The sequence below is a fragment of the Chenopodium album genome, chromosome 8 (genome assembly GCF_948465745.1).
Source record: "Chenopodium album chromosome 8, dcCheAlbu1.1, whole genome shotgun sequence".
NCBI lineage: Eukaryota > Viridiplantae > Streptophyta > Magnoliopsida > Caryophyllales > Amaranthaceae > Chenopodium > Chenopodium album.
In genome coordinates this window covers 61,719,898-61,743,560 of record NC_137841.1, presented here as the reverse complement: position 1 = coordinate 61,743,560, position 23,663 = coordinate 61,719,898, and the positions used below count along the sequence as shown (strand labels likewise).

The 23,663-nt window shown below is 33.4% G+C and overlaps 1 protein-coding gene and 1 long non-coding RNA gene across 6 annotated transcripts; both read left to right on the top strand.

Moving 5' to 3' along the window:
- Positions 1–1,233: 1,233 nt before the first annotated feature.
- LOC145641934 (uncharacterized) lies at positions 1,234–7,370 on the top strand. 4 transcript variants are annotated; one of them, XR_014115595.1, is made up of 8 exons: positions 1,234–1,434; positions 1,611–1,748; positions 1,859–1,924; positions 2,503–3,096; positions 3,171–3,244; positions 4,427–4,486; positions 5,140–5,242; positions 7,129–7,370. It is a non-coding gene; the product is annotated as an uncharacterized LOC145641934 (long non-coding RNA). The 4 variants fall into 4 exon arrangements; XR_014115594.1 differs by having other exon boundaries at positions 3,159–3,244; XR_014115593.1 differs by lacking the exon at positions 2,503–3,096 and having other exon boundaries at positions 3,139–3,244.
- A 3,409-nt stretch (positions 7,371–10,779) lies between these two features.
- Positions 10,780–20,923, top strand: LOC145641933 (acylamino-acid-releasing enzyme-like). Of its 2 annotated transcripts, XM_081692963.1 has the most exons (18): positions 10,781–10,963; positions 12,023–12,198; positions 12,323–12,632; positions 12,748–12,969; positions 13,067–13,285; positions 13,420–13,488; positions 13,723–13,861; positions 15,807–15,958; positions 16,043–16,125; positions 16,222–16,343; positions 16,435–16,513; positions 17,231–17,408; positions 18,556–18,616; positions 18,700–18,822; positions 19,115–19,312; positions 19,619–19,687; positions 20,089–20,165; positions 20,624–20,923. In XM_081692963.1, the coding sequence occupies exons 2-18, from the start codon at positions 12,048–12,050 to the stop codon at positions 20,685–20,687; spliced, it is 2,316 nt and encodes a 771-aa protein (XP_081549089.1). In that variant the 5' UTR covers positions 10,781–10,963; positions 12,023–12,047; the 3' UTR covers positions 20,688–20,923. The 2 variants fall into 2 exon arrangements, 1 of the variants encoding a protein (XP_081549089.1); XR_014115591.1 differs by lacking the exons at positions 18,700–18,822; positions 20,089–20,165; positions 20,624–20,923 and having other exon boundaries at positions 10,780–10,963; positions 18,556–18,657.
- Positions 20,924–23,663: the final 2,740 nt, after the last annotated feature.

Below are 23,663 nucleotides of genomic sequence, written 5' to 3'. Positions count from 1 at the left end.
TCACTCTATATAGAACATAACTACAATATATATTGTGTTTGTAAATCAATATATATGCATAAACATTATATTGATATTACAAATTTAATAAATGTTCAATTGGCAAAACAAAAATGTACATTCTATTTTATATAAATGAACAAATTATCATAAATAACATGAGCATATATATATCAAAAATAATGTAAGTGACAATATGTGATTTATTTTTGAACATATTTTAAAATAGAATCATATTTTAAAATAGAATCATCAAACGTTTATGATGAATGAGCAATATGTAATTTATTTTTGAACATTTTTAGACATGTGAATGAACATACATTAACATACGTGTGAATAATATACACATATCCAAATGAACATCTATGTATCAAATTCGAATAAGCATCTATCAATATTAGAGCGAAAATGTATGTAGTATAACATTCAAATGATGCTCATGAGCATATAATTTAATATGAAGTTAAACATGTATTATTATAATTTTTGTGGATATTTTCAATATGAGAATAAAAATGTACGTTATTACATTCAAATAAACATATGTTTAAATACCAGTAAACATTCATTAATATGTAAAGATCATAAACAAAATTAGAGTAATATTCTCTCAAGAATGAACCCTAGTAGATGTAAGGTAAGAATGTAAATGATCATATACTAGTATCATAATGAACATCTATCAAATTGAAAATGAACATTTACTGAAAATGAACATTTGTTCAGCAATCGTCTTCTCCGACGGAACCTTCGAAGTGTTCTTCTCTGTTTCGTTTTTACTAATTAAAAATACCACCAAATATAGTAAATTTTAGTCTATTTTGCACAAAAACAAGTGTAATTATAGTAGAGTTTGTTTTAGAAGATTAAAACGCAAATATATATATGTATATATATATATGTATATATATACATATACATATATATATATACATATACATATATATATATATATACATATATATATATATACATATATATATATATACATATATATATATATATATATATACACTACTACAAATTCCTTAGTTTCTCGACGCTTTTGCCTCGACGCTGAATATAAGTCGTCAGCATAAAATTTAGGTTCCGTTTTTTCGCGACGCTTTTCAGAGTCATAATATTGTATGGACATTAAAAAGCGTCGAAAAAAATCTCATGCACGTGCCTCAATCTTATATTTCAGATCAGCATATTACGACTAACAAAAGAAAGCAGGGCAATAAAAAACGCAATAAAAAATTAAAACTGCTTGCTCGCACTCGCCGCCACAGACCCATCTCTATCTCAATTTCTCCCAAAACTTAATTACTCCGGACATTCTATCATCATCCATACAATCTCATCTCCTAAAACCACTTGTGATTAAGAGATTTTGGCTTAAACCTGTGGAAAAATTGTTCATCTACTTGTTATTTTTTTCAAATCCTGGTAATGTTCTCATAAATTTCCATTTTTTTTATAATTTATGTAGTTTGATCAGTCAAATTAGGTATTTATATTGATTTATTGTTCAGAAATTATCTTGAATTATTAGTTATTGTATAGTAATCGGTCATTATTAGTATCAAATTAAGGGTTTGATTCAATTGGTGTGTTGGGTGCAGGCCAGGGGAATTGATAACATATTCGTTTGTTTATACTTCATTATTTTGGGTTGCTGGTGTAGATTTGTATATTTCACACTATCGCCACCCTCACCACCCACACTCGCACCGACATCAGTGCAGACCACCACATGTGTCGTAAGTCCTCTTGCCTAATTGCCTTACACATCCTCTAACTCTGTTTATTCCAATTATATTAAAATTGGATCTTATTCAGTTATTTTTTGGACATTGTATATTGGTGGTAGGTTGAATAAGAGGATATATTATGCCGTCAAAGTAGAAATATTTGGCGAGGATGCATGCAGATCTAGGTAAGCTTATTTGGATTTTTTTTTGTCATTAATATTGATTTAACATCTTCTAATTATTTATTATAGTTTAATTTTGTTAGGAGATTTGATTATAATTAAAGGAACTGAATAATTGAAGGATTTGATTATATTTGAGAGGTTGGATTGCTGGGTTTATTGTGGTGATGTACTGATTGAATGTTAATGGTGACATTGTTAGATGCACAAGGTTCTAATGTTTTAATAGAGCAAAGGTTTGTTGCTAGTGACAAAGGATGATATGATGATCAAGAACGTAACTAAATTCAGGGATAGATTCATCAAGAATTTGGGTGGTATTCTTGTTAAACAAATTGCCAACTATAGCTATTGGGGATGATAAAAATTAATACTTTTGAACTACAGATTTATTTGAAGGTAGAAGATAGTTTTTAAGCTAGTTTTTTTTTTTTTAATTATTATTATTATTATTATTAATAGTAGTTTTTAAGCTAGTTGTTGAGGTTTTGGTATAAGTTAAATAAGATACCTAATCCTGAACCAACCTCTTGTTTACTCACTAAGTGGAAGATTTTAAATGCCATATGATCTTGATGCAGATTTCAGTAAAGACGTGGGCAACAAATCATTTGTCTCTGTTTCGTGGAAAAAGAATTTGACCTGCAAAAGTTGGGTTTGATTTACCTTGGCTTATTAAGGTTCCTCTGATGAATGAGTTAGAGTAGTTAAAATGCAAGCAATCTGATCTCTAGGAAGAATTCTCAATGAACCTTTTGCATATCAAGTCATGGGTTTTGTAGTTACCTTATCTAATCATGTTGATATACTAAACTAATACTAGATTCGATGGCATTGTACTTAAGAACTAAATATCCTTGTATGCATTTGTTCTTTGATTTGAGTTATATCAAACTATAAAACAGAATATTATAAGGTTTTATACTTATATATGTAATGAGTTAGCTCTTTTATAATTTTAATCGGTACTCGTTTAATTTGATTTATTTCAATTTATGAGTATTTACAACTTTTTGCAGAGGAATAATTAACAAAAAATTATATAACTATTTATAATTGGATTTTTACTGTGATTGGAGCTTCATTGTTGACGTCATTTTTGTCTGATGATTTGATCTTTGTTGTGAGTTATAGCGATTTTAAGACTCCCCAAAAGATCCAAGACTTTTTTTAAGGTATTTTTTACTTTATTAATTGTATGTTTTTTTTTTGTACAGTTACTCAATCTGCATTTTAGTTTTTCGAGCAGGGTGCAGGGATCAAGGTATACCTTTTTTTTTTTTGGATCAAGGGATTAAGGTATACCCAGGTTTATGATTTTGGGTAAGTGTTACATTATTATTGTTTCAATTGATTTTGTACTCCAATTCTTTTTGATTTGCGATTTTTAGTTTATAAAATTAATATGAATTTTTTATTTCTATTTTTTTTTTCCTTTGATTTGATTTATTATTGGTGATTTTTGCAACACCTGATTTTTGAGGTGGATTGTCTGAATTTTTATCATAAGCTCAAGAAAGGTTCTTATGAGTTATCTACAATGGGCACTATTACTATGATATTGATTTGCATTAATTTTGTTCAAATATTGCTTTTGTTTTAACTATATATGCTGCTTGTTTAATTTATAGTGCTTGCTTGGTCCATTGTTTCCGCTCCCTATGTTCCTATTATTGTGAACTTTTATTAATTTTGGGTTGTGTTTTTGCTTTTGTTTCGATAATATTTGTATTTTTGGGTTGATTCATGAATGGTGAAGATTTGAAAGAAGGGGGTGGTTTCTAGTTATTTCCTTAAAGTCTTAGGTGTGGTTTCTTTTTTAATAGAATCATTGTAATTGGTATTCGTATATATTACAAATTCAATTTCCACTATTACAAAATGCTTGTATTCTCGACACTATGGAAGACCGTCACAGTTAAATTAAGATTTCTGTGTTTTGTCGACGCTTTTAACCGTCCTTTGACTTTCTCGTCTATTTTCTGCGTCGAGAAACATAATCACATGCCCTATACGTTGCAGCTTACGCTTTTCAATCTTACTATTTTCAACTGCCGCCCCTCTAATCTTCTCTATTCTCTCTCTCGCTCTAGTCACTACTCAACTTCTTCTCATTCTTTGCTTCAAAATTCAAGATCTACTTACAAAAATTAATGATTTTTTCTGTCTTCACAAGATTTGTACTTCTCAAGGAATTTCAAGCAAGTGCAATTTTTTTTCCACATCTCGATTTTCGATTATAATTGTTGAAGTCGATCGACAATCCATTTTTGTTTGTCTTCTAATTTATGTATTTTACTCTTATCTTCACTCGTTTTGATTTGTTTTCTGGTAAGATTCTTTAATTTCATGTTTTGATTTTGCTATTTTAAAGGTTTTCTCTAATTTCTGTTTATCTAGGTTTCATCGATTTTATATCAGTTTACAATGCCCAGAAATAATACATGTTATTTGTTCGAATTCAATTTTAAAGTCTAAGGTTTGTATAACCAATTTCTTTGTCAGAAATATTCTTCACAGCTTTAAGCCTCCATTGCAGTTTAAGAGGTTGGACTATAGAGATGGGTAATTGACTTTCCGTTTCCTTTTTTTTATCTATTGTATATTATTAGGTTTAGCTATTTGCAAATTATTGTAAATTTTATGAATTATTGTTCTATTTAGTTTATCTGATCTTGTGCAAAATCTGCTATATTGGTATCATAGAGAGCAGTATTTATGGTGAATGGATGCTCTGCGATTGTATATTTCTGCTCTTGCAATTGTCTGTTGAAAACACCTATGATTTTTATGACCAATTGTATTAATAATGTGATTGCTTGGAAGTTGAAACTATAAACAGGCCTAAATGTATAATATGTTGAGTTTTTCACTCTTGTCAAGCAAGCAATAGATGATTAAGATTTGCTAAGCAAATAGATGTCTGAGATTTGGTGTTGGTGTACTGGTTGAGGAAGTATTGTTAGTGTAGCATATGATGTATGCTCGTTATTTGATAAGTACTTGTATTTTATTGGTGTTCTTCTTAATTATTTGTGGTGATGGTAAATAGGATAAGGAGTAGGTGACTAGGTGGGGTGCGAGATATGATATCTTGTTGATTTTATTATGAATTATTCATTCTTAGCTTTTATATACGTACCTTGCTATCAATATTAATGACCTGGTTTCTTTGTTTATGTATGATCTTTATCTAAAATTCCCTTCTGTTGGACCAGATTTGAGGCTAGACACCAGCTATTGGTGAAGCAATTGAATTAGGAGCAGCTATATATAGACCATCTATCTAGAATCGGCCTGCAAAAAATCCACGATTACGAGGTAGATTATTGTCTTACACCTGATATATTCCTGGCCTATCGCTCATTAATTTCTAATATTCAGGCAGCTATGAATTTTGAAACTTTAAGCTCCAATATTGGTTATCATAATCCTAGTAGTAGTACTACTAATACAATTATTACTTATTTGTTATTGTGTGATTGTGTGTATGGTTGATTAGATGTGCATGATTTTATGTATATTAGAATAGGATAAAGTAAGATTTGTCTTTTATCTTTATTTCACAACATCTTTTAAACTTTTAATGCCCTATTTTAATGGTCTGTAGCTTTTAATCTATTATTAGATTAGATGTGCATGCTCTTATACTGGTGGTGTTGTAGGTATGATAAACATAATGTTAGTGTTAATCTTTAATCTATTATTATAATCAGAGGTTGACATAGAAATTTAGTGACTTCTTGAATGCAGCTCTTTTCAGTCACATTCTTAGTTCTTAAGAAGGTAGGATATTAATCAATATTACTTCTGACCTTCTGAGCATGGAGTATTATAGTAACGATTATAGTATCAATATGACCTTCTGACCTAGTCCTAGGGCAATTTTGGACTTTGGCTTCTTACATGTGAAAGGAATTTGGTAGTTAAAGTAGTAAGCAAGTCAAATTAACTTGGATTTAGGTGATTTATATACGCTTTACTTTCACAATGGAAATAGTTCTTAATAGAAAATTCTGTCCTCAGACATCAGATTACTGATGCAGCACTCCGTATCTTTTAAAGATGTTCCCCAGAAGCTGAAGAACAGAACTCGTGTTTGCAACGCCTTTGGGAATTATCTTGAATGACATTTTTTCTCTTTATTGCTTGTTACCAGCCTGGACTTCTCGTTTGTGAGAAGAACATGTAATAGAGTTGCACATTTGCTTGCAAACTCTAGTAGTGACTTTGAGGATGTGAGGGTGTGGTCTGATGAGGTCCCCCCCATGGTTTTTGTTGCTGTTGCTTTGGAGGCTTCCTAAATTATAATATCAGCTGCTTCCTGTCAAAAAAAAAAAAAAAAAGATGTTCCCCCCATAGCAGTCTCATGCTTAATTATGTGAGCGGGTTTTATCAATATAAACCTGATAGGAGTATCCTTTGTTAAATTGGTCTCTTCTTTGTTTGTTTTTTTTTTTTTTTTTTTTTTGTTTTTTTTTTTGTTGAAATTGGTCTATTGTTGCTCTCATTGCACACCTTGGGTTGGTTGTTTCCACTCCATGGACTTTGCCTAAGATACTTAGAAAGACTAAAGATTGCTCGTGTAATCTTGAATATACTTGATTTGAACCTTGTTGGATTGCCATTATGCCCGAGATTTTCTTTAAATTTTTTATTAATTCACTAAGGTTTTTTTACTCTTTACCTGTTAATTGTAGTACATTTTAGTCAAGAATGATGCAGTGTTCATGTTCAGAAAATTGAAAAAAAATGTCAGATATTATGAGGAATTCTTTTATGTTGCAAATGTGTCTTGTAACTCTGTAAGAGTTGCCTATGAAATTGAAGAGGTAGTTGGTGGTGGCGGCGGCTACTGCTGGTGCTGTGTGGTTAAGGAAGGAGCAAGAGGTGGAGAAGTGTCACCCCGAGAGTAAAATTTTATACCAACCTTGGGAAAATACAAGTATACCAGTACAACTCCGAATATGAGCATTAGTACTCTGCCCACTTTTTGGGTAAATGTAACCTTAATACTAGCGTAACATAAAAAAAAAAAAAAAAAAAAAAAAAAAAAAAAAAAAAAGATGTTCATTTATATTTCTATATTTAACTTACAATTCTATGTTTAAATAATATACAACATGTTGAATCTTGAGCCTATATTGTGTAATATACTAATTTATACTTTGTTTTTTTTTGTTTTTTATTTTTTATTTTTTTTGAAGATTGGAAAAGGCAATGTAAGTGCAACAAGAGAATAGGTCGGGACACTTGAGCATCAACAAGCGACTATATCGTCTATAAGGCCATCATCTATCTATTTTGGTTTTTAGTCTTATGATGTATTTATTTAGGGACAAGCTACTATAATATGCGACGTTTTTTTTTATTTTTTTATAAAAAATAATTGTGTTGATGTTTTCTTTTATAAATTTGGTAATAAAGTACGTGCTCTTATTATTGTTGATTAATTATTGTTTTTTTTTAATCTAGTTATATAGAACATTTGTTTATTTTTATTATAATGTTATTAATTTAATTTAATTTATGATAAATTTAAATAACTATAATGTATGTAGGTAATAATTTAATAAAAGGAAAAAAAAAGCTTAAAAAAATTCTGGACGCTTTTTAATGTCTACATATTTGCACATTTTCAAATTTCAAATAGTTTCCCGCCATACCATAGGTTGACACGAATAAACGCAAGACAACAAAAAACGTCGCTAAATTTGAGTATGTGGACAAGTAAAAGCGTCGCTAAAAAACTACACACATTTGGGATAATGCGCAAAATACGTAATTTTCGACGCTTCGTATATTAATTAGGACACAAAAAAGCGTCGATATTCTCGACGCTTTTTTGGGTCCTTAAAAATTTTCGACTCACGTATTTTCGACGCTTTTTAGCAGCGTCGAGAAATAATTTTTCGACGCTTTTTAGCGTCGAAAAAAGGCCTAAAAAGCGTCCAGAAAACACGCTTTTTGTAGTAGTGATATATGTATGTGTATATATATATATATATATATATATATATATATATATATATATATATATATATATATATATATATATATATATATAATCTAGGGTTTACATTCAAAATTCTACTTAAATGAACACATTCTTACTCTTCTTTTTCAGAATTTAGTTGTGATTGATGAACTTCATCTCGAATGTCAGACATTTTAGATGTTTTGATGCAATTTGCAGTAATTTTGAAGATTTTTTTTCTTGAATTGTAGCGATTTTGAGTATTTGAAGAGAGAGAATATGGTGTTGAAGAGAAATGGAGAATTAACTGCAAGTTCTAACTAGTGCGGTTAGTGGGATACGGTTAGTGGGGTGTGGTTAGTGGGGGTAAGGGTTTTACGGTAATTTCAGGGGGGGAGTAGGTATTAATGGCTAAAGGGGGGTGTAGTGAATAGGAATTACTCATCACTACCTTTGTGGGCTTTGTTGGTTTTTTTCCACCTTAATATGGACCCATAAAAAGGCAGGCCCGAACCTTAGGGTGTGTAGGGTGAGCAATCAATAGGTCTATTGTAGACCCTGGTCCATATATAGGTGGACCACTAGCCCAAATACAATCCAAGGCATAAATACAATACAAATAAAGCGGCCCAAACTCTCGTTTCTTTCTTTCCACTCCACAAAACTAACAGAAGATTATATATGTACATTTACTCTTTCAAATGTTGAAAAACTCTCGTTTCTCTCTCCTCTGCAAATTTGAGAATAGCCATGGATGAAATTTAAAGCAAGAAACCAATGCGGAAAGGTAAATAAAATTTCTGAACCTAAAATTTCTGTAAATTTCTTTGAATTTGCAATTAACCATAAACTAAATTTCTTCATTAGTTAAATTTTTGCAATTTGTATATAATTTAAAAATATTTTTCACAGAGACCCAAACATTTTTCTACAAGTAGAGATGAAGATGAATTGTTGAAGCTAATCCGATCGATTTCAAGGCGTGCAGTGGTACATTGCGATTGTTCGGATATTTTTACTAAATGTTCAAAATTTGCGATGTTCAGATCTTTTTACTAAAAGCTCTAAAGTTGAAATTGTTCAGATTTTTTTACTAAATGCTCAAAAGTAAATGCGTGATATATTGTGATTGTTCATATATTTTTAATAAATGTTCAAAATTTTCGAAGTTCAGTTTGGATTTTTTTACTAAATGTTCAAAATTTGCAATCGTTCAGATTTTTTTACCATATGTATGTTTAAAAGTATAGGCATGGTAAATTGCAATTTTTTTTCCGATATTTTTACTAATAGATGTTTAAAATTTTGGATGTTTAGTTTGGATTATTTTTACTAAATGTTCAAAATTTGCAATCGTTCAGATTTTTTTTACTAAATGTTCAAAAGTATAGGCGTGGTACATTGCGTTTGTTCAGATACTTTTACTAAATGTTCAAAATTTTTGATATTTTTTTACTAAATGTTCAAAATTTGCAATCGTTCTTTTTTTTACCAAATGTTCAAAAGTATAGACGTGGTAGATATAACTAATTTTGAAACAATCAATTAATAAAAATTCATACAAATTAATAAAAACGATCAAATTAATGAGAACAATCAAATATATCAATTAATCGATCATAATGGCTTGAAATCGTCATAATCGGTTGAAATCGATAGGATTAGCTTCAAGAATTTCAAATAAATTTACAACAAGGATTAAATCCACAAATTCATCTCAAAAACAAAAACTAAATCAATATTGATCACAATGAATTCAGAATAACTAACCTTGATTGTTCTCTTTGAAAATTTCGACGATTTCCATCACGTTAAGTGCAGCAAATCAATGGAAAAAATTAAGGGAAAAAAAAAACAAAGAACAAAGGAGAGAGAATAATAAGAATTTGTAAAAAAAAAAAAAATATAATAGAGAAAGAAATTAAAAGAATTAGATTAAATTTCTTTCAAAAAAAAAAAAAAGAAAGAAAAGAATCAGATCAAAAAGGGAAAGAGAAGTAAAGAAGGAAAAAAAAAAGGGAGAAGTAAAATGGTGGGATGAGGAGAAGAAAGTGAAGCTGCATATTATAGAGTAGGCCGCGTAAAATTGAGTGGTCCATATAGAATAGGTGGACCAGGGTCCGTAGAAGAATTTGTAGGTGAGCAATTGCACAGGGCCCAAAAGTTAATGGGCTAGCCCCAGTTGCTCTTATTGATTACCAACTTTGTTTCTTAAAATGGCACTTTAGTAAATAAAATCATTTATTTTAATATTTTAATATTATTTTGCTGTACTTTTAGTTCTCTGTATTCCACTTCCCCCTTCATCTGGGTGTCTACTTCGTGAATCACGTTGCTTTTCTCCGTCCTTCATTGAAGCAAATCGCAAACCAGCGCCTCACCCCCATTGAAGCAGATCATTTCACCACTGTTTCACCTCCATATCAAATTAAAACAAAAACCCTAAGAAAATATAGAAAAATAAGGGCATGGTTAACCCCAAAAGGGTAGGGTTGTCGTTCTCATCCATTAACTTCGATTACACCATTGAAGCTGCTTCATTCTCCATTAAAAGTGGTTGATACCTCCATTAAGATCTAGTCTTTTGCTACAATTCTTTATTTTCTTAGGCAAATTATAATATTAACCCTAACTTATTGTCTAAAATTACGAATATACCCTCTTGAGATACATCTCTTGTTAATCAATAAGAGAAACTGGTATTTATCCAAAGTTAATAAGGCCTCATATCAATTTAAGAATATAAAAAATAAGCTAGCATTATTATTGAGAATCTCCGTAGGTAGCTTAGTGGGTAGGTAGCTTAGTGGTTAGATGCTGGAGAATATTTACAAGGGGTTCAAGGTTCGATGATTGTTTTTTAATCGCACATGACCTCCTTCAGCGCAGGTGCAGCACAAATAGAATCTTGTGATATGGGAAGCATCGAATGACAAGGTATATTGCTTCCGCATCCTCAATCAAAAATTCAAAAGTGGGTGCTTCAATTTGAAATTGGGTTCCCTATTTCCACCCTTTTCCCTTTCTCATTCCCAGTCTTCGATCACTCTTCCTCGTTCTTCTTTGTAAGGCCTTCTTTTGCTTTCTCTTTCCTTTAATCACAGTACAGTGTTGACCCCACTTCACTTAACTAATTAACTACTGATTACTGTTTTGACTTTTTTTTTAGTTCAATTGTGCGCCTTTATATGAATATTATCTGTGCTTTGCTAACTGTTTTGACAATCAAAGTGTCCAACTTTCTGATTTTGATTATTTTGTATTGGATAATATATGCCCACAATTTCGGCTTCTTTTAACTCTTGTGTTAGTTAAATTGGACAATTGTTTCATTTTTCTTAGCAATCACAATTGACTTTGAATGATTAGAATGAGTGGTTGTTGCTGATTAAAGAGGTGATCTTGGGTGGAAATAATTGTTATAGAAATGAAAATTGGAACTTTGATTACTAATGTATTTTTTTGATTGAAAAGTGAGATTATTTCCAACTGAAAATTGTAGGAATTGCACTGGGTAACTGACAATTTAAATATTAGCATGATCGGTCTGTTTAGCTTGATTGGTTCGACTCGAGTTTGTTTTAGGTTTGTTCATAGATTGAACATTGTAGGAATTGATACACTCAGTTAGGGTATGAATATAAGAAGGTTAGTTTTAATTGGTCTGTTTATTCTGATATAATGACTCGAGTTTCTCTTAATTGGTTTATTCAAAGGATGACAACTTTCTGTCATAGTTATACTAGTAGTTTCAAAAGGGTGCAACATGAAGTGTAACAATGATAATTAGCTTGTACATTGGGAATTTCCCTAGCCAAGATTGCTTTAGTATTAAAGTATTTGATTTGGGACGAAAGAACAAGACGATTGTAAAATACTGGGGTAGCAAGCAAACAGCCCTTGGTATTCAACATTTCAACCTCATTAAGGAATAAATAAAGGCCTAGACTGATGCTGTTGATTGTTTTCTTGCACATTTGCACAAGATGTGAACTTGTAAAGATACCCTCCCTCAATTGTGCATTTTTTACATTTTGTACCTCCAAATCTTCCAATATTTGAAAAATGTTTAAGGTGCATTTTGTTGCCTGTCTTATGATTTTATCGTTTATAATCAATTGTAGCAAAAAGTTGTCAATCGTCTCAGCAATGGATGTTTCTGGAGCTGAAACTTCAAAGGAGTTGCCATTGGGCTTGGACTCAACCATGGTTGAAGAATATGATTCTCTGTCAAAATTGCTTTTACAATTTACTAGCATTCCTAGCATTAATAAAGCCTGGGTGTTCAAATCAAGTACAGGTACAACTTCAATTTTCATTATTTGGTCTTAACAGGACAATTGCTTATTTATTAATCGTTTCAGAACATACTTCTATCTGTAGTATAGTTGTTCACTTGTTCTTAATCCTATAAACTTGTGCAGGCAAGGATTCCAAAGCAATGTTTTCTATTAACCAGTCGAATCTGTTGGCAAATAAGTCGAGAAAGTCTTTAATATCTGCTTCTATAAGAAAAGATGGAAACAAGCCCATCAATTTCGAATGGTCCCCCTTCCCGTTGGAGTTGTCAGGGGTAGCATTAATGGTGCCTTCACCATCAGGTTCAAAGCTTCTTATGGTTCGAAACCCTGAGAATGACTCTCCCACCAAACTTGAAATATGGGGCCCTTCAGCCTTGGAGAAGGAGTTTCATATTCCCCAATCTACTCATGGTTCAGTCTACTCTGATGGATGGTAATGGTTGATCCTCACATTACTACCTCTAAGTTCATTACACATAGATTATGACATTTACTACAATTTCGGTCTTAATATATCCTTTTTTTTTTCCCTATTGTTTGTCTACCAGGTTTGAAGGTGTTTCCTGGAATTCTGATGAAACACTTATTGCATATGTTGCTGAGGAGCCTTCCCCTCCTAAACCAATCTTCAATACATTTGGTTACAAGAGTGAAAGTTCCAGTGATAAGGATTGTAACAGCTGGAAAGCCCTCGGGGATTGGGAAGAAGGATGGGGGGAAACATATGTGAATAAAAGGAGGCCTACACTCTTTGTCATCAATGTTGACAGGTTTTGCATCACCTTCTGAATTAGATGGGGGAAAAAGTGTGCATTCTTTATCATGATGTGGTATATCTAAAATGTTGGTTATTTAAATGTTGTGTAGTGGTGAGGTACGTGCCGTTGAAGGGATAAAAAATTCATTGAGCGTTGGCCAAGCTGTATGGGCTCCATCATCAAAAGTCTCACAACAAAAATTGATCATTGTTGGGTGGTCTTCAGATTCAAGAAAACTTGGCATGAAGTACTGCTATAATAGGCCATGTGCTTTGTATGCTGCCTGCAGTCCATTCAATGAGTTAGCAGGTGATTATGCTGATCATAGGTGGGATGCCTTCTATCTTCTCAGTAACCTGCCCCCTATTTCTTACACCTGACTATCCTTCCGTAATCATTACATAAGTTGAGCTGGTACATGTATCTGCACTTGATTTGACGTAGTTTGTTCATGTCTTACAGATGCAACAAAGACTCGGGGGTGGTGATATTGACTCAGGGAATTAATAGTGCATTCTCTCCTATGTTCAGGTATGATTTGTGTATCAAAAGTTCAATGGAATGCTTTGTGTGAGAAAATTCAAGAATTTAATGATCAAGACTTTGACATATGTTCTGGCTTTTGTAATTTATAAGGGTAAGGGTAAGGGCAATGGTGGTTTTAATTTGAATGTCAAGCAAGCCTCTTGTAGAACCAAATTTTGCTGACTACCCATAATCTTGAGACTCTTGTGTGATGAATTTTTTTTCTTCTTATCTTATCAGTCCTGATGGCAAATTCCTTATCTTCTTGTCTGCCAAAGCTTCTATTGACTCAGGAGCACATTCAGCTACAAATTCACTACATCGTATAGATTGGCCCACTGATGGAAATCTAAATTTATCCTCCAAAGTTGATGATGTGGTGAGGCTTACTATAATGCATTATTAAATTTCATATGAGATGGTCATTCAAATAAATTTATTCTTAGAATTGTTTCATATGAACTGCTTTCCATTTTTCTCTTTTGTGTTTTTTCCATTCAAGTGATGTGAAAGAATCTCATGGTGAGTGTCATGACTCTTTGATATGAACTTGGGGTTCTAAGTTGATGATTGGAAACATCTCCTTGTATTCTTTGTTACTAATGCAATATAATTTCGGAATAGCCACATAATTGAACTAAATTGATTCTCGGGCCTTTATAGATCTAATTATTTGGCTTGTTATGGTTCAAAATCAACTTATATAACCTCAGGGGGTACCCCACACGTTCACTTCAATTTTGGGAAAATTTTCCGAAATTGGTCTAAAAGCGTGGATTATAGCCTTTAATTTTGGACAATTTTCAACTTTTTTAGACTCGGAAAGCAAATTGGTAAGGGTGCTACCAGTGTATCCCACAACTCTTTGAGAGGTCATTTGGGTGGTCAGAATCGTTCATTTTGCTTTTAAATTGTCTATTTAGCTGTTTGCATAAACCTCTCCCTTCATTAACCCAAGGCCATTACAGGTCTTTATGGGACTAACTATTGGTCATATATGGTTCCGATTTTCCAAACAACATTATATGACCCCGAGATGCATCCCCTACCATCTCTTGAGCTTTTGGCATTAGGTCCCGAAAGCTGCTCAGTGTGTGTCTTAATTTGGCGTGCAGAGAACATTTTTGGACCTTCCAAGATTATGCTTCGAGGTGTTTCCTAGGTTCCCCAAGAGCCCCAATAGACCTGGTTGGTTCCTAGTTACATCTCATTTATGCCTTGACCCACCCTTCGCTATCATGTCTTAAGATGCCTTGTCTTACCTAGGAGTTTTACCTTTCTAGGGGGGGGGGGGGGATATGACTATAAAGGTCCTTCAATTTCACTAAAAATCAAGAAATTCCATATTGTTTGAGACCGAATCACATCTATCAAAAATAACAAAGTGATGATGACCAAATTATAAGGATTAGTCATATATATCCCAAAACTTATGTCAAAAGTATAATGTTCTAAATGAAACAACAAAACCCTTCCTTAAACCACCATAATAAAAGTAATTAAGAAACAAATACTTTTTAATAAACATAACTTGCAGAATAATGAAGTATCAATAGTAGTGTGTGTTTGATTAGTCAACAAATAAGTAAAACTTATAATAACTATGACTCAAAATCCTAAAAATGATGAAATTTGCATGCAACAAAAGCATTGTATTTGCATGCTTCATAAAATAATAATTTTGAAACTTAAGAAACAAAATGGTTATTTCATGAAAATATTTATTTAATTGGCTTCTATGTATAAAAAGGCTCAAGGCGCACCAAGGCGTTTCGGAGTGCCTTGCGCCTAAGGCGCGCCTCAGTGCGCCTCATTGAAGTGAGGCGCATATAATAAGCAATAAAAAAAAATTCTGAAAAAATTCTTGGTGCGCCTAAGGCTACGCCTTAGTCTCAGGCTGCGCCTTAGTGCGCCTCATTGAAGTCACCTTGCCTAGACCATAAAAGTCTTGAAATCACAGTCTACAGCCCACTGTTAGGATTAAGTAATTATCTGGGTCCAATTATATGTACAATTGTACATGGTACCATACTATTATAGGGTATACAACTATATACTTCGTACTATATATGGTGGATTGGTAGTGTTAGTTACAATGGTATGTTATGGACTGCTGATATAATATTCCATTAGAGTATAAGAATATCATCAGCCTGATATAATTCTAAGATCACAATGTATTTATGATGTTCTTCTATTTACAACGGAATGGTATACAAAGTCAACAAATTCCAATATATAATTAATCTTTAAATTAAAAAAGAAAATGTTGAGCTTGTTCCTCTTATCTGAGTGTGTTTTCATGCTTTGTTCTCACATTGTAGGTTCCGGTTGTGATGTGTCCTGGGGACGGTTGCTTCCCTGGGCTATATTGCTCCAGCTTCCTGACAAACCCATGGCTCTCTGATGGGCGTACTGTCATTTTGTCTTCCATATGGGAAAGTACCCAAGTTATACTTTCTGTGGATATACTGAGGTAGCAAAAGGTTTCATGTGTCAAGTCTCACTGCTAATTCTTTTCTACTGATTGATTACCTAATATATAATTTTCATTTTACAGTGGCAATGTATTGCGCTTAACACCCCATGATTCTACATCTTCATGGAATCTTCTCTCCCTTGATGAAGATAATGTCATTGCTAGTATGTCCATTAGTCTTTCTTCAACTTTTCTTTCTCTTTTTTCCGTTGTGTGAATGCACTTGTTTTCCCAATTCTTAGCTTTGAGATTAATTTCAGTTTGTAGCAGCCCAGTAGAGGTTCCAGAAATCAAATATGGTTCACTTCTTAAAGAATCTTCAACAAGTGCTTCATGGAGTTGGCAAGATGTGTCTGGCCTTGCTTTCAGATGCTCTAAGGAGGTTCATTATTTATTTGATGCATTCAATTCTGCACTTGCATGACTGGGAAGTGCGTACAGCACTATTAATGAGTATTTAAATGTGATTGCAGGTTGAATCCTTGTTGTCTTCCCTTCAGTTCAGCATTATGAAGGTTCCTGTGAGGGACGAATCAGGGAACTCTTCTGAAGGTAGCTTCTAAATGTCTTGTTAAAATGAATACATGCCCTTGCTTCTTCAATAAAAAGCTTCGATATGCAAGTACAGAACTCCTTTTATCTTTATCTGAAATAATATCCCCCCCTCCCCCTCTAGTTTAAGAAACTGCATGAACTATGAAATACCTTAATGATATGACTAATTAAAGCTGAAGCTGCATAGTAGTGCTGAGCTGTTAAAAGTTTGCTCTGTTCCTTATGGGAGACTTTGTTGCTAACTTATTATTGATTAAATATTAATTGTACTTATTCTCCAAAATTGTTGGACTCATTCATTCAGTAGCCAATTTTCCTTTGTTGTTTGATCAAGCTACTACTCTCAAACAGCCCAATCAGAAATCTATTAGGTTTATGGTGCTTGATCATTAAACTTGATAGTTGATAATCTAGTGGTTATTCCTTGATACTATGATAGAATTATGGGAGTGATTTGCTTTGGATGACATTTCCAGTTTCTGATCAACTTATTCAAATGCTAGGCACTTAGGAAGTGCCAAGTTCTGTAGTTGCCCCTAGTTCGCTTTTTAAAGTGAAGCAGACAAGTAATTGATACTGCTATGATTTGTTGGGATTGTAACTTATCTTTTGCTTAGTTTTCTTTCTCGTTTTATGCATTTTTTTTACATCTTGATTTGGTCATGGCTCTTGTTATTTAGCCCAATAATTTAAATTCTGGTTCTGTTTTTGCAGGTGCTTCCAAACCTATTGATGCCATATTTGTGTCTGCCAAAAGAGAGAAAAGTGACTCCTGTAACCCATTGATTGTAGTTCTTCATGGGGGGCCACACTCTGTCTCAACAACAGGCTTCTCTAAGTCATTGGCATTTCTCTCTTCAATTGGTTATAACTTACTAATTGTGAATTATAGGTAAGGCATGAGTACAATCATCTAAGTATTAACAATCATCTAAGTATTTATATAATTGAGCTACAGCAGTTACCATGTAAGACGGAGACCCGAGGGTGCACCGGTGCGAAGAGTGGAAGAGTGGGACCATGGAGGGATTAAACGAGGAAGAGGGAGACCAAAGATGACTTGGTTGGAAGGAGTGAGGAAGGATATGAAGTGCATGGATTTACGTGAGGATGAAGTTTTGGATCGTAAGGGATGGAGGAGAAAGATTTATGTTGATGACTACACGGAATAATCAAATTTGGTTCATGTTAGCCGACCCCACTTTTGGGATTAAGGCTTTGATTGATTGATTGATTGATTGATAGCAGTTACCATATTATAGTTTATGCAATAGATGATAGTGCAATGCTTGCATCATCGAGTTTTGTGGTAGAGGTAAAAAGTTATAGAATGCTAGTCTTTGCTTTGTCTGGAGATATCTGTTAATAGATTAACTTCTACGAATTGTAATTAAGCACAAATAACAGAATTTAGGCTGAAAGCTTGATGTATTTAATTGAACGAGAATCGAATTACAAAGGGATAACCATAACTCGAGGTTATGAATCTCACAGTAGCTTTAGGCTACAAATCTCTAAGGTGTTTTCTCTCTAATTTCTGGATACCTTTACTAATGGCTTGGCTACATTACTTATACTCAAGCTTTAGGAATTCATGTGACTAACTTAGCTAAGAATGGAAAAACCATTAAAAGACATTGTTGAAGTGGCTGACTTGCTTTCCTTTTTAATTAGCTTTGTCTTGTTGCTCATTGTTCCTTCCCACCTTTGACCTTTGCTTCCCCTGTTTTGCGCGCCTGGAATACACCAAAAGTGGTGGCTGAGTTGGTCCCATAGTTCCGTTGACCTCGTTGACTCGTTCCATTACAATATCCTTAGATGGAATGGAGAAGCCTGAATACCATCCTTGGAAACCTAATAATATATGAGTTTGAAAGTACTGTTTGTAATGTAAAACATCTCTATGGCACTTCGACAAACTCTTGGGCTCCGTAGACATTAGATTTTGCAAAATTTTAGTTTATACTTATATTTAATGGTTCCACTGACTCTGAAGTGCTGACTTTTGATTTTTGTACTTTCTTGGTGATGTATAACAGAGGCTCGTTAGGATTTGGAGAAGAAGCACTACAGTCTCTTCCCGGGAAAATAGGATGTCAGGTGCTGGCAACTATCCAGTGTGTGTTTATCATATTTGAGCTGTAAGTAATGTGTTTGGCCTTATTATTCCAGGTTTGTTGCAGGATGTTGGTGATGTGCTCACAGCAATAGACTACGCTTTTGATTTGAAATTAGTGGACCCCTCTAAAATCACTGTTCTGGGTGGTTCTCATGGCGGATTTCTGACCACCCATCTCATTGGACAGGTGCTGGTCACCCCCACAACCCCCCCCCCCCACCCCCCTCCCTCCCCACTATTTCCCTACTTAGATTTTTTTTTAAGAGCCTCTCTATTTGCAAGGGTGAAGCTTAGGAACCCACTTCTAAATCATCATGACCTGTGCGGGCAGGATGTTCTGAGAGGAAGTGGGATGATGCCCTGAATTGTTTCTCTATGAAATCTATAGGCATTAGAATTTTTTGTCCCCTGGCTTTCCTTGTGACTGAATACAGATTTGTGACATTGTGCTGTCTTGTGTGTGGTGTTACCTGTTGCAGGCTCCTGAAAAGTTTGCTGCTGCAGCAGCCAGGAATCCTGTATGTAACCTTGCTTCAACGGTCAGTACTAGTGATATCCCCGACTGGTCTTTTGTGGTGTCATATGGGACAGAGGGAATAGCGCACTTTACTAGTGCACCCACAAAGGAACATTTAAGTGTCCTTTATGACAAGTCTCCCATTGCGCATGTCAACAAGGTAAATGATCTTTTAATAAGCATTGCTAACATGGTGACTGTAAAATGACAATCCACAAGTCCTTTCATGAAGTGCATTGCATGTACTCCATATGATGTATCCATTACATTTCAATAGTAAAATGATCAATCTATAGCTTTGCATGTACTGGTAATCTATTCCCACTGTTTAGTAAAACTGCAATATATGTTGGAGTGAACATTGCAAATTATGAATTACTGCTTTTACATATCAATTCTGTACAGTTTTTTGAAAAAAAAAAAAAAAAAAAAAAAAAACTGAATTGATGTATGAACTATCTTGCAGGTCAAAACGCCCACTATATTCCTTATAGGTGCTAAGGATCTCCGAGTTCCATCCAGCAATGGGTTGCAGGTAACATGCTTTGTTCACTGCCTTAATTATTCTTTAGCACCTATTTTATGCAATTATTCTTATGAGGTGTGGCTATGTTAGAATCAGAATGCTCATGGTTTTACGTATTATGGGTGTTTATTGAAGGAATTGTCTGTTAATATGATCGAACATCAGTTGCAACATAACTTGGCAATTTGGCATTAACTTTTGGCATAAGATTTGTCCAGGAAGAGAATCTGCTCCTGTAAATTGTACAAATTTCTGAGTTCTGGCAATTTGTCCCAAACTATATTTAAGACATTTAAACTGAGCTTGATTTGTTTTCTGTTTTTGCTCTGGGATGCTCTTTAATCGTGCCCTCGCTCAAGTCTAATGTTAAACATAAAAAGAATGACATGTTGCTTTTTGTACAAGTACAGTATGCACAGGCCTTGAAGGAAAAAGGAGTTGAAGTCAAGATAATTGTTTTTCCGGAAGATATTCACGCAATTGACAAGTAAGCAACCTGTCATATATCTTGTATACAAAGGGTGTAAATTAATAAACTAGTGTGTGGCCCGGACGATGCCCCGGGTTGCTAGTTTGTACTTGTTGGTTTCGAGTTTAATTCTTGCTATAAACATTTTTTAGTTGCCAAACTTAATCATTACATAATGGAAATAAATAGTATAATAAACACCAATTAACTTATCTAAGTTAACTATAATTTTGTTGGATAAAAAATCACAATTAATAAATGGCTAAGATGGTAAGACTTGTAACTTAAGACTTGTTGGTCTTGAGTTCAAGTCTTGTTATAAGCGTTTTTTAGATGCAAATAGGGGTGACATTTATGAAAAATGTTGGGTGACTGTCTGACTGAACCCAAAACAAGTTTGTGTTAAGTTTATGTACTTCTAAAGGTCCATGCTTTTTGTCAATAGTAACTCCTGACCCTCCTTGTCTTCATTGCAGACCACAATCTGACTTTGAAAGCTTCCTAAATATTGGAGTTTGGTTCAAGAAATACTGTAAATAGACAGGCTCCCGGCACTCATGGAGGGGTATTGAATCGATTGCTTAAAGAAACTGAAAGAGCTTCGCCCTCCTATCATTTCATTAGTTTAACATTCATTCTTGAGAAGCTGATAATGCTCTTTATAATCTGATTTCCATTCTGATGTTACCATGAACCATGATAAGCATTGACATTTTTGTCATTCTGTGCTGTATAATCCTCAGCAATATTGGAAAATTATCAATAAAAGAAAATGGCTTTGCACAAAAAGTTGTTGCATGATTAGTTATGTTTGTCAAGATTTTAGTTAAATTAACGCTAAATGGGCGCACTGACAACAAACTAGGGGTTTAATTAGCAACAACCTACTTCCTACGTCTCTTTATGGTATCGCCCATATTTGCACATGAGAACATGCCCACGTTACTGCAATAAACTAACGGCTACTTTGACATATTTTCATTGACTAATAGAAAGCCAATTAAGCCCTTAGATTGCCTTTTCTACTTTCCGATGTTACCATATCTAATATGAAGTACGGAGTAAATGAAATGAAAAGTTCGTGGTGACTTAAGGATCGTAACATTAGACATTTACTCCCATGTATAAGATTAATATTGTAATAAATGTAAAAACACTTAATGTTATGTTCATTTTTCCTCTTTTGATTCCAAATTATTTTGAGCGTTTTTTTTATTAAGTATATATAGTACAATTATGTAATAAAGAAATTTTTTACGTCTCACACATAATACACATTTGTTGCAGTTAATGTGACATAGAAGTAGCATTTTAAATCAATTAGTGTCACATTTGATGACCATTGAAGGCAATGGCATTGAATTATTAGATGATATAAAGACTTAAATGTGTTAAATCATCGAAAAAGACAATACTTCTTTTTCCTTGTAATTAAGGAATGTTACTATTATGACGCTAAATTCCATTTCTACCTAGTGCTATGATCATTGATTGCTTTGGTGTGTAATGAGCTTCTGTAATTTCTTCGTGGGGTTGGGCCCTTGAAGGGCTACGTCGCACTCTCACTCTCACACTCACACACATACACCTTGATCATTAAGAAAAAATGCGCTAGCTGAGTCATGCCAAAACCTACTTATCTTCATAGACATTATTTAATAAGTATAGAGGCTCCGATACCATGTCAAGAATAGAGAGAATAGTTTTATGTGTATTGTATTACGATATGCACGGTATATATATACAACCTAGAAATAGAGATTAGGGCTTATTCATTGGCCCGTTAGCTATACACATTATATGGCTCAACAATTGTGCTACTAAGATTGAGCTCTTAGAGGAAGCGATGTGTACCTTCAATGTTGATGACCTTTCTCCGTGGACAGTGAAAATAAGAAGACTATTTTTCCCAACATCAGAGAGAGTATTATTGTAGAGCATAAGGAAATAATTTGAGAAACAATTACGAGTATAAAAAGTATTTTTCACTAATAAATAAATCAAATTAGTGTTATTCATTATTAAGTATGCATGTTTTATGACCGCTCAATAATTCAATTATAAATAAAGTCTTTCTTATTTAATAAGTTGACACACTTTTCTTATAAAACTGTTCTGCTTTAGTTGATATGTTTTTCCTTCTTTCTATAAATAACATACATGAACTCACCCAGTTTTATTATTTTTCTCATCTTATTGCTATTGATAGATTTCAGGTAAAAATAGTTTAAAATTGGTTGCTTTTACTTGGTATCCCAAAGAACTAAAATGAAAATTTTGCTCTGTACACATATACTTTGTTTTTAAGTTGAAGTAAAACCGTAATGAACTAATGATGATGAGTTTGTATAGCAAAAACAAGTTGGGTGTATAGTAGGGAGCAGTTAGCTAGGAAGTAAGAAATTCATATGAAGTAACTCCCATTGCCGTAATTTCAGTATGAACATTAAGTTGTGCATCACGTTAGTCATGCAGTACAAGCTGGAGGATTTCATCACCCGCCTGTAAAGATAAACTTAATTTGTGATTTACATGAACATGCAATTTTAACCATTAAGTCAGATGAAAGAAGCTCATCATCTGTAGATGTTGAAAAATTAGGTAGCTTAAATTACAATACTATTTCGTATATAATTGATGCTATTCTTTAAATGGTTAAATCATGTCAAATATGATCTCATATAAGCAGAAATAATTTTTACACTTTTTTAGGCCTCAAAAATTTCATCAACTACCCTGCATATACATAAACAAAGACGCATGTATGACAACCTTGTCTGAATCTATTTTTACAACTAACAAATACTTCTATATCTTCTCGGCAAATACAAATTCATGTCCTAGATTTGCGAAATTCGTTAATCTGATGGCATGAATTGTAAATAAGTGGGAAAACCGTGGCCATTAGTTGAAGAATTTTGAACAGCTCACCTTCAACTTGTATTTGCACCGTTTAGCAATCATTTGGATGCCAAGTTCTATGTCGTTAGTTGCCCATCTAACGCGGGTTAACTATGGTTAGATACTGTAGATGAGCTAAGCAATGTAAATTCAAGAGGAGCAATAGACGAGCTTAGCGATTCAAGAGGAGCCTCTATAGCGAATACCGTCTATGGCGAGCGAAAAAGTAAGTATAATAAGTTTATTTATCTTGTAAGTTGATTAGAATTACTCAAATTGAATTGTAGGTAGATCTGATCTGTTTTTTTTTTTTTGCACCAAGATCTGATCTGTTTTACGTGTGTTCAAATATGGATAATAGATGAGCTAAGCAATTCAAGAGGAGAATGTGAAATGGTATTGCCTCTATAGAGAATACCAAGCCCCAAAGTAAGTTCATCATCGCATCTCCTTTCTTGATATTATGATGGTTTGATGTATAATAAGTTGATTGAATTACTCAATTTGAATTGTAGGTAGATCTGTTTTACGTGTGTTCAACTATGGATACGATTTGTAGATGAAGTGATGATAGAGGAAGATGTTGTTACTTCTGTTGGTGGAATTCGTTTGGGT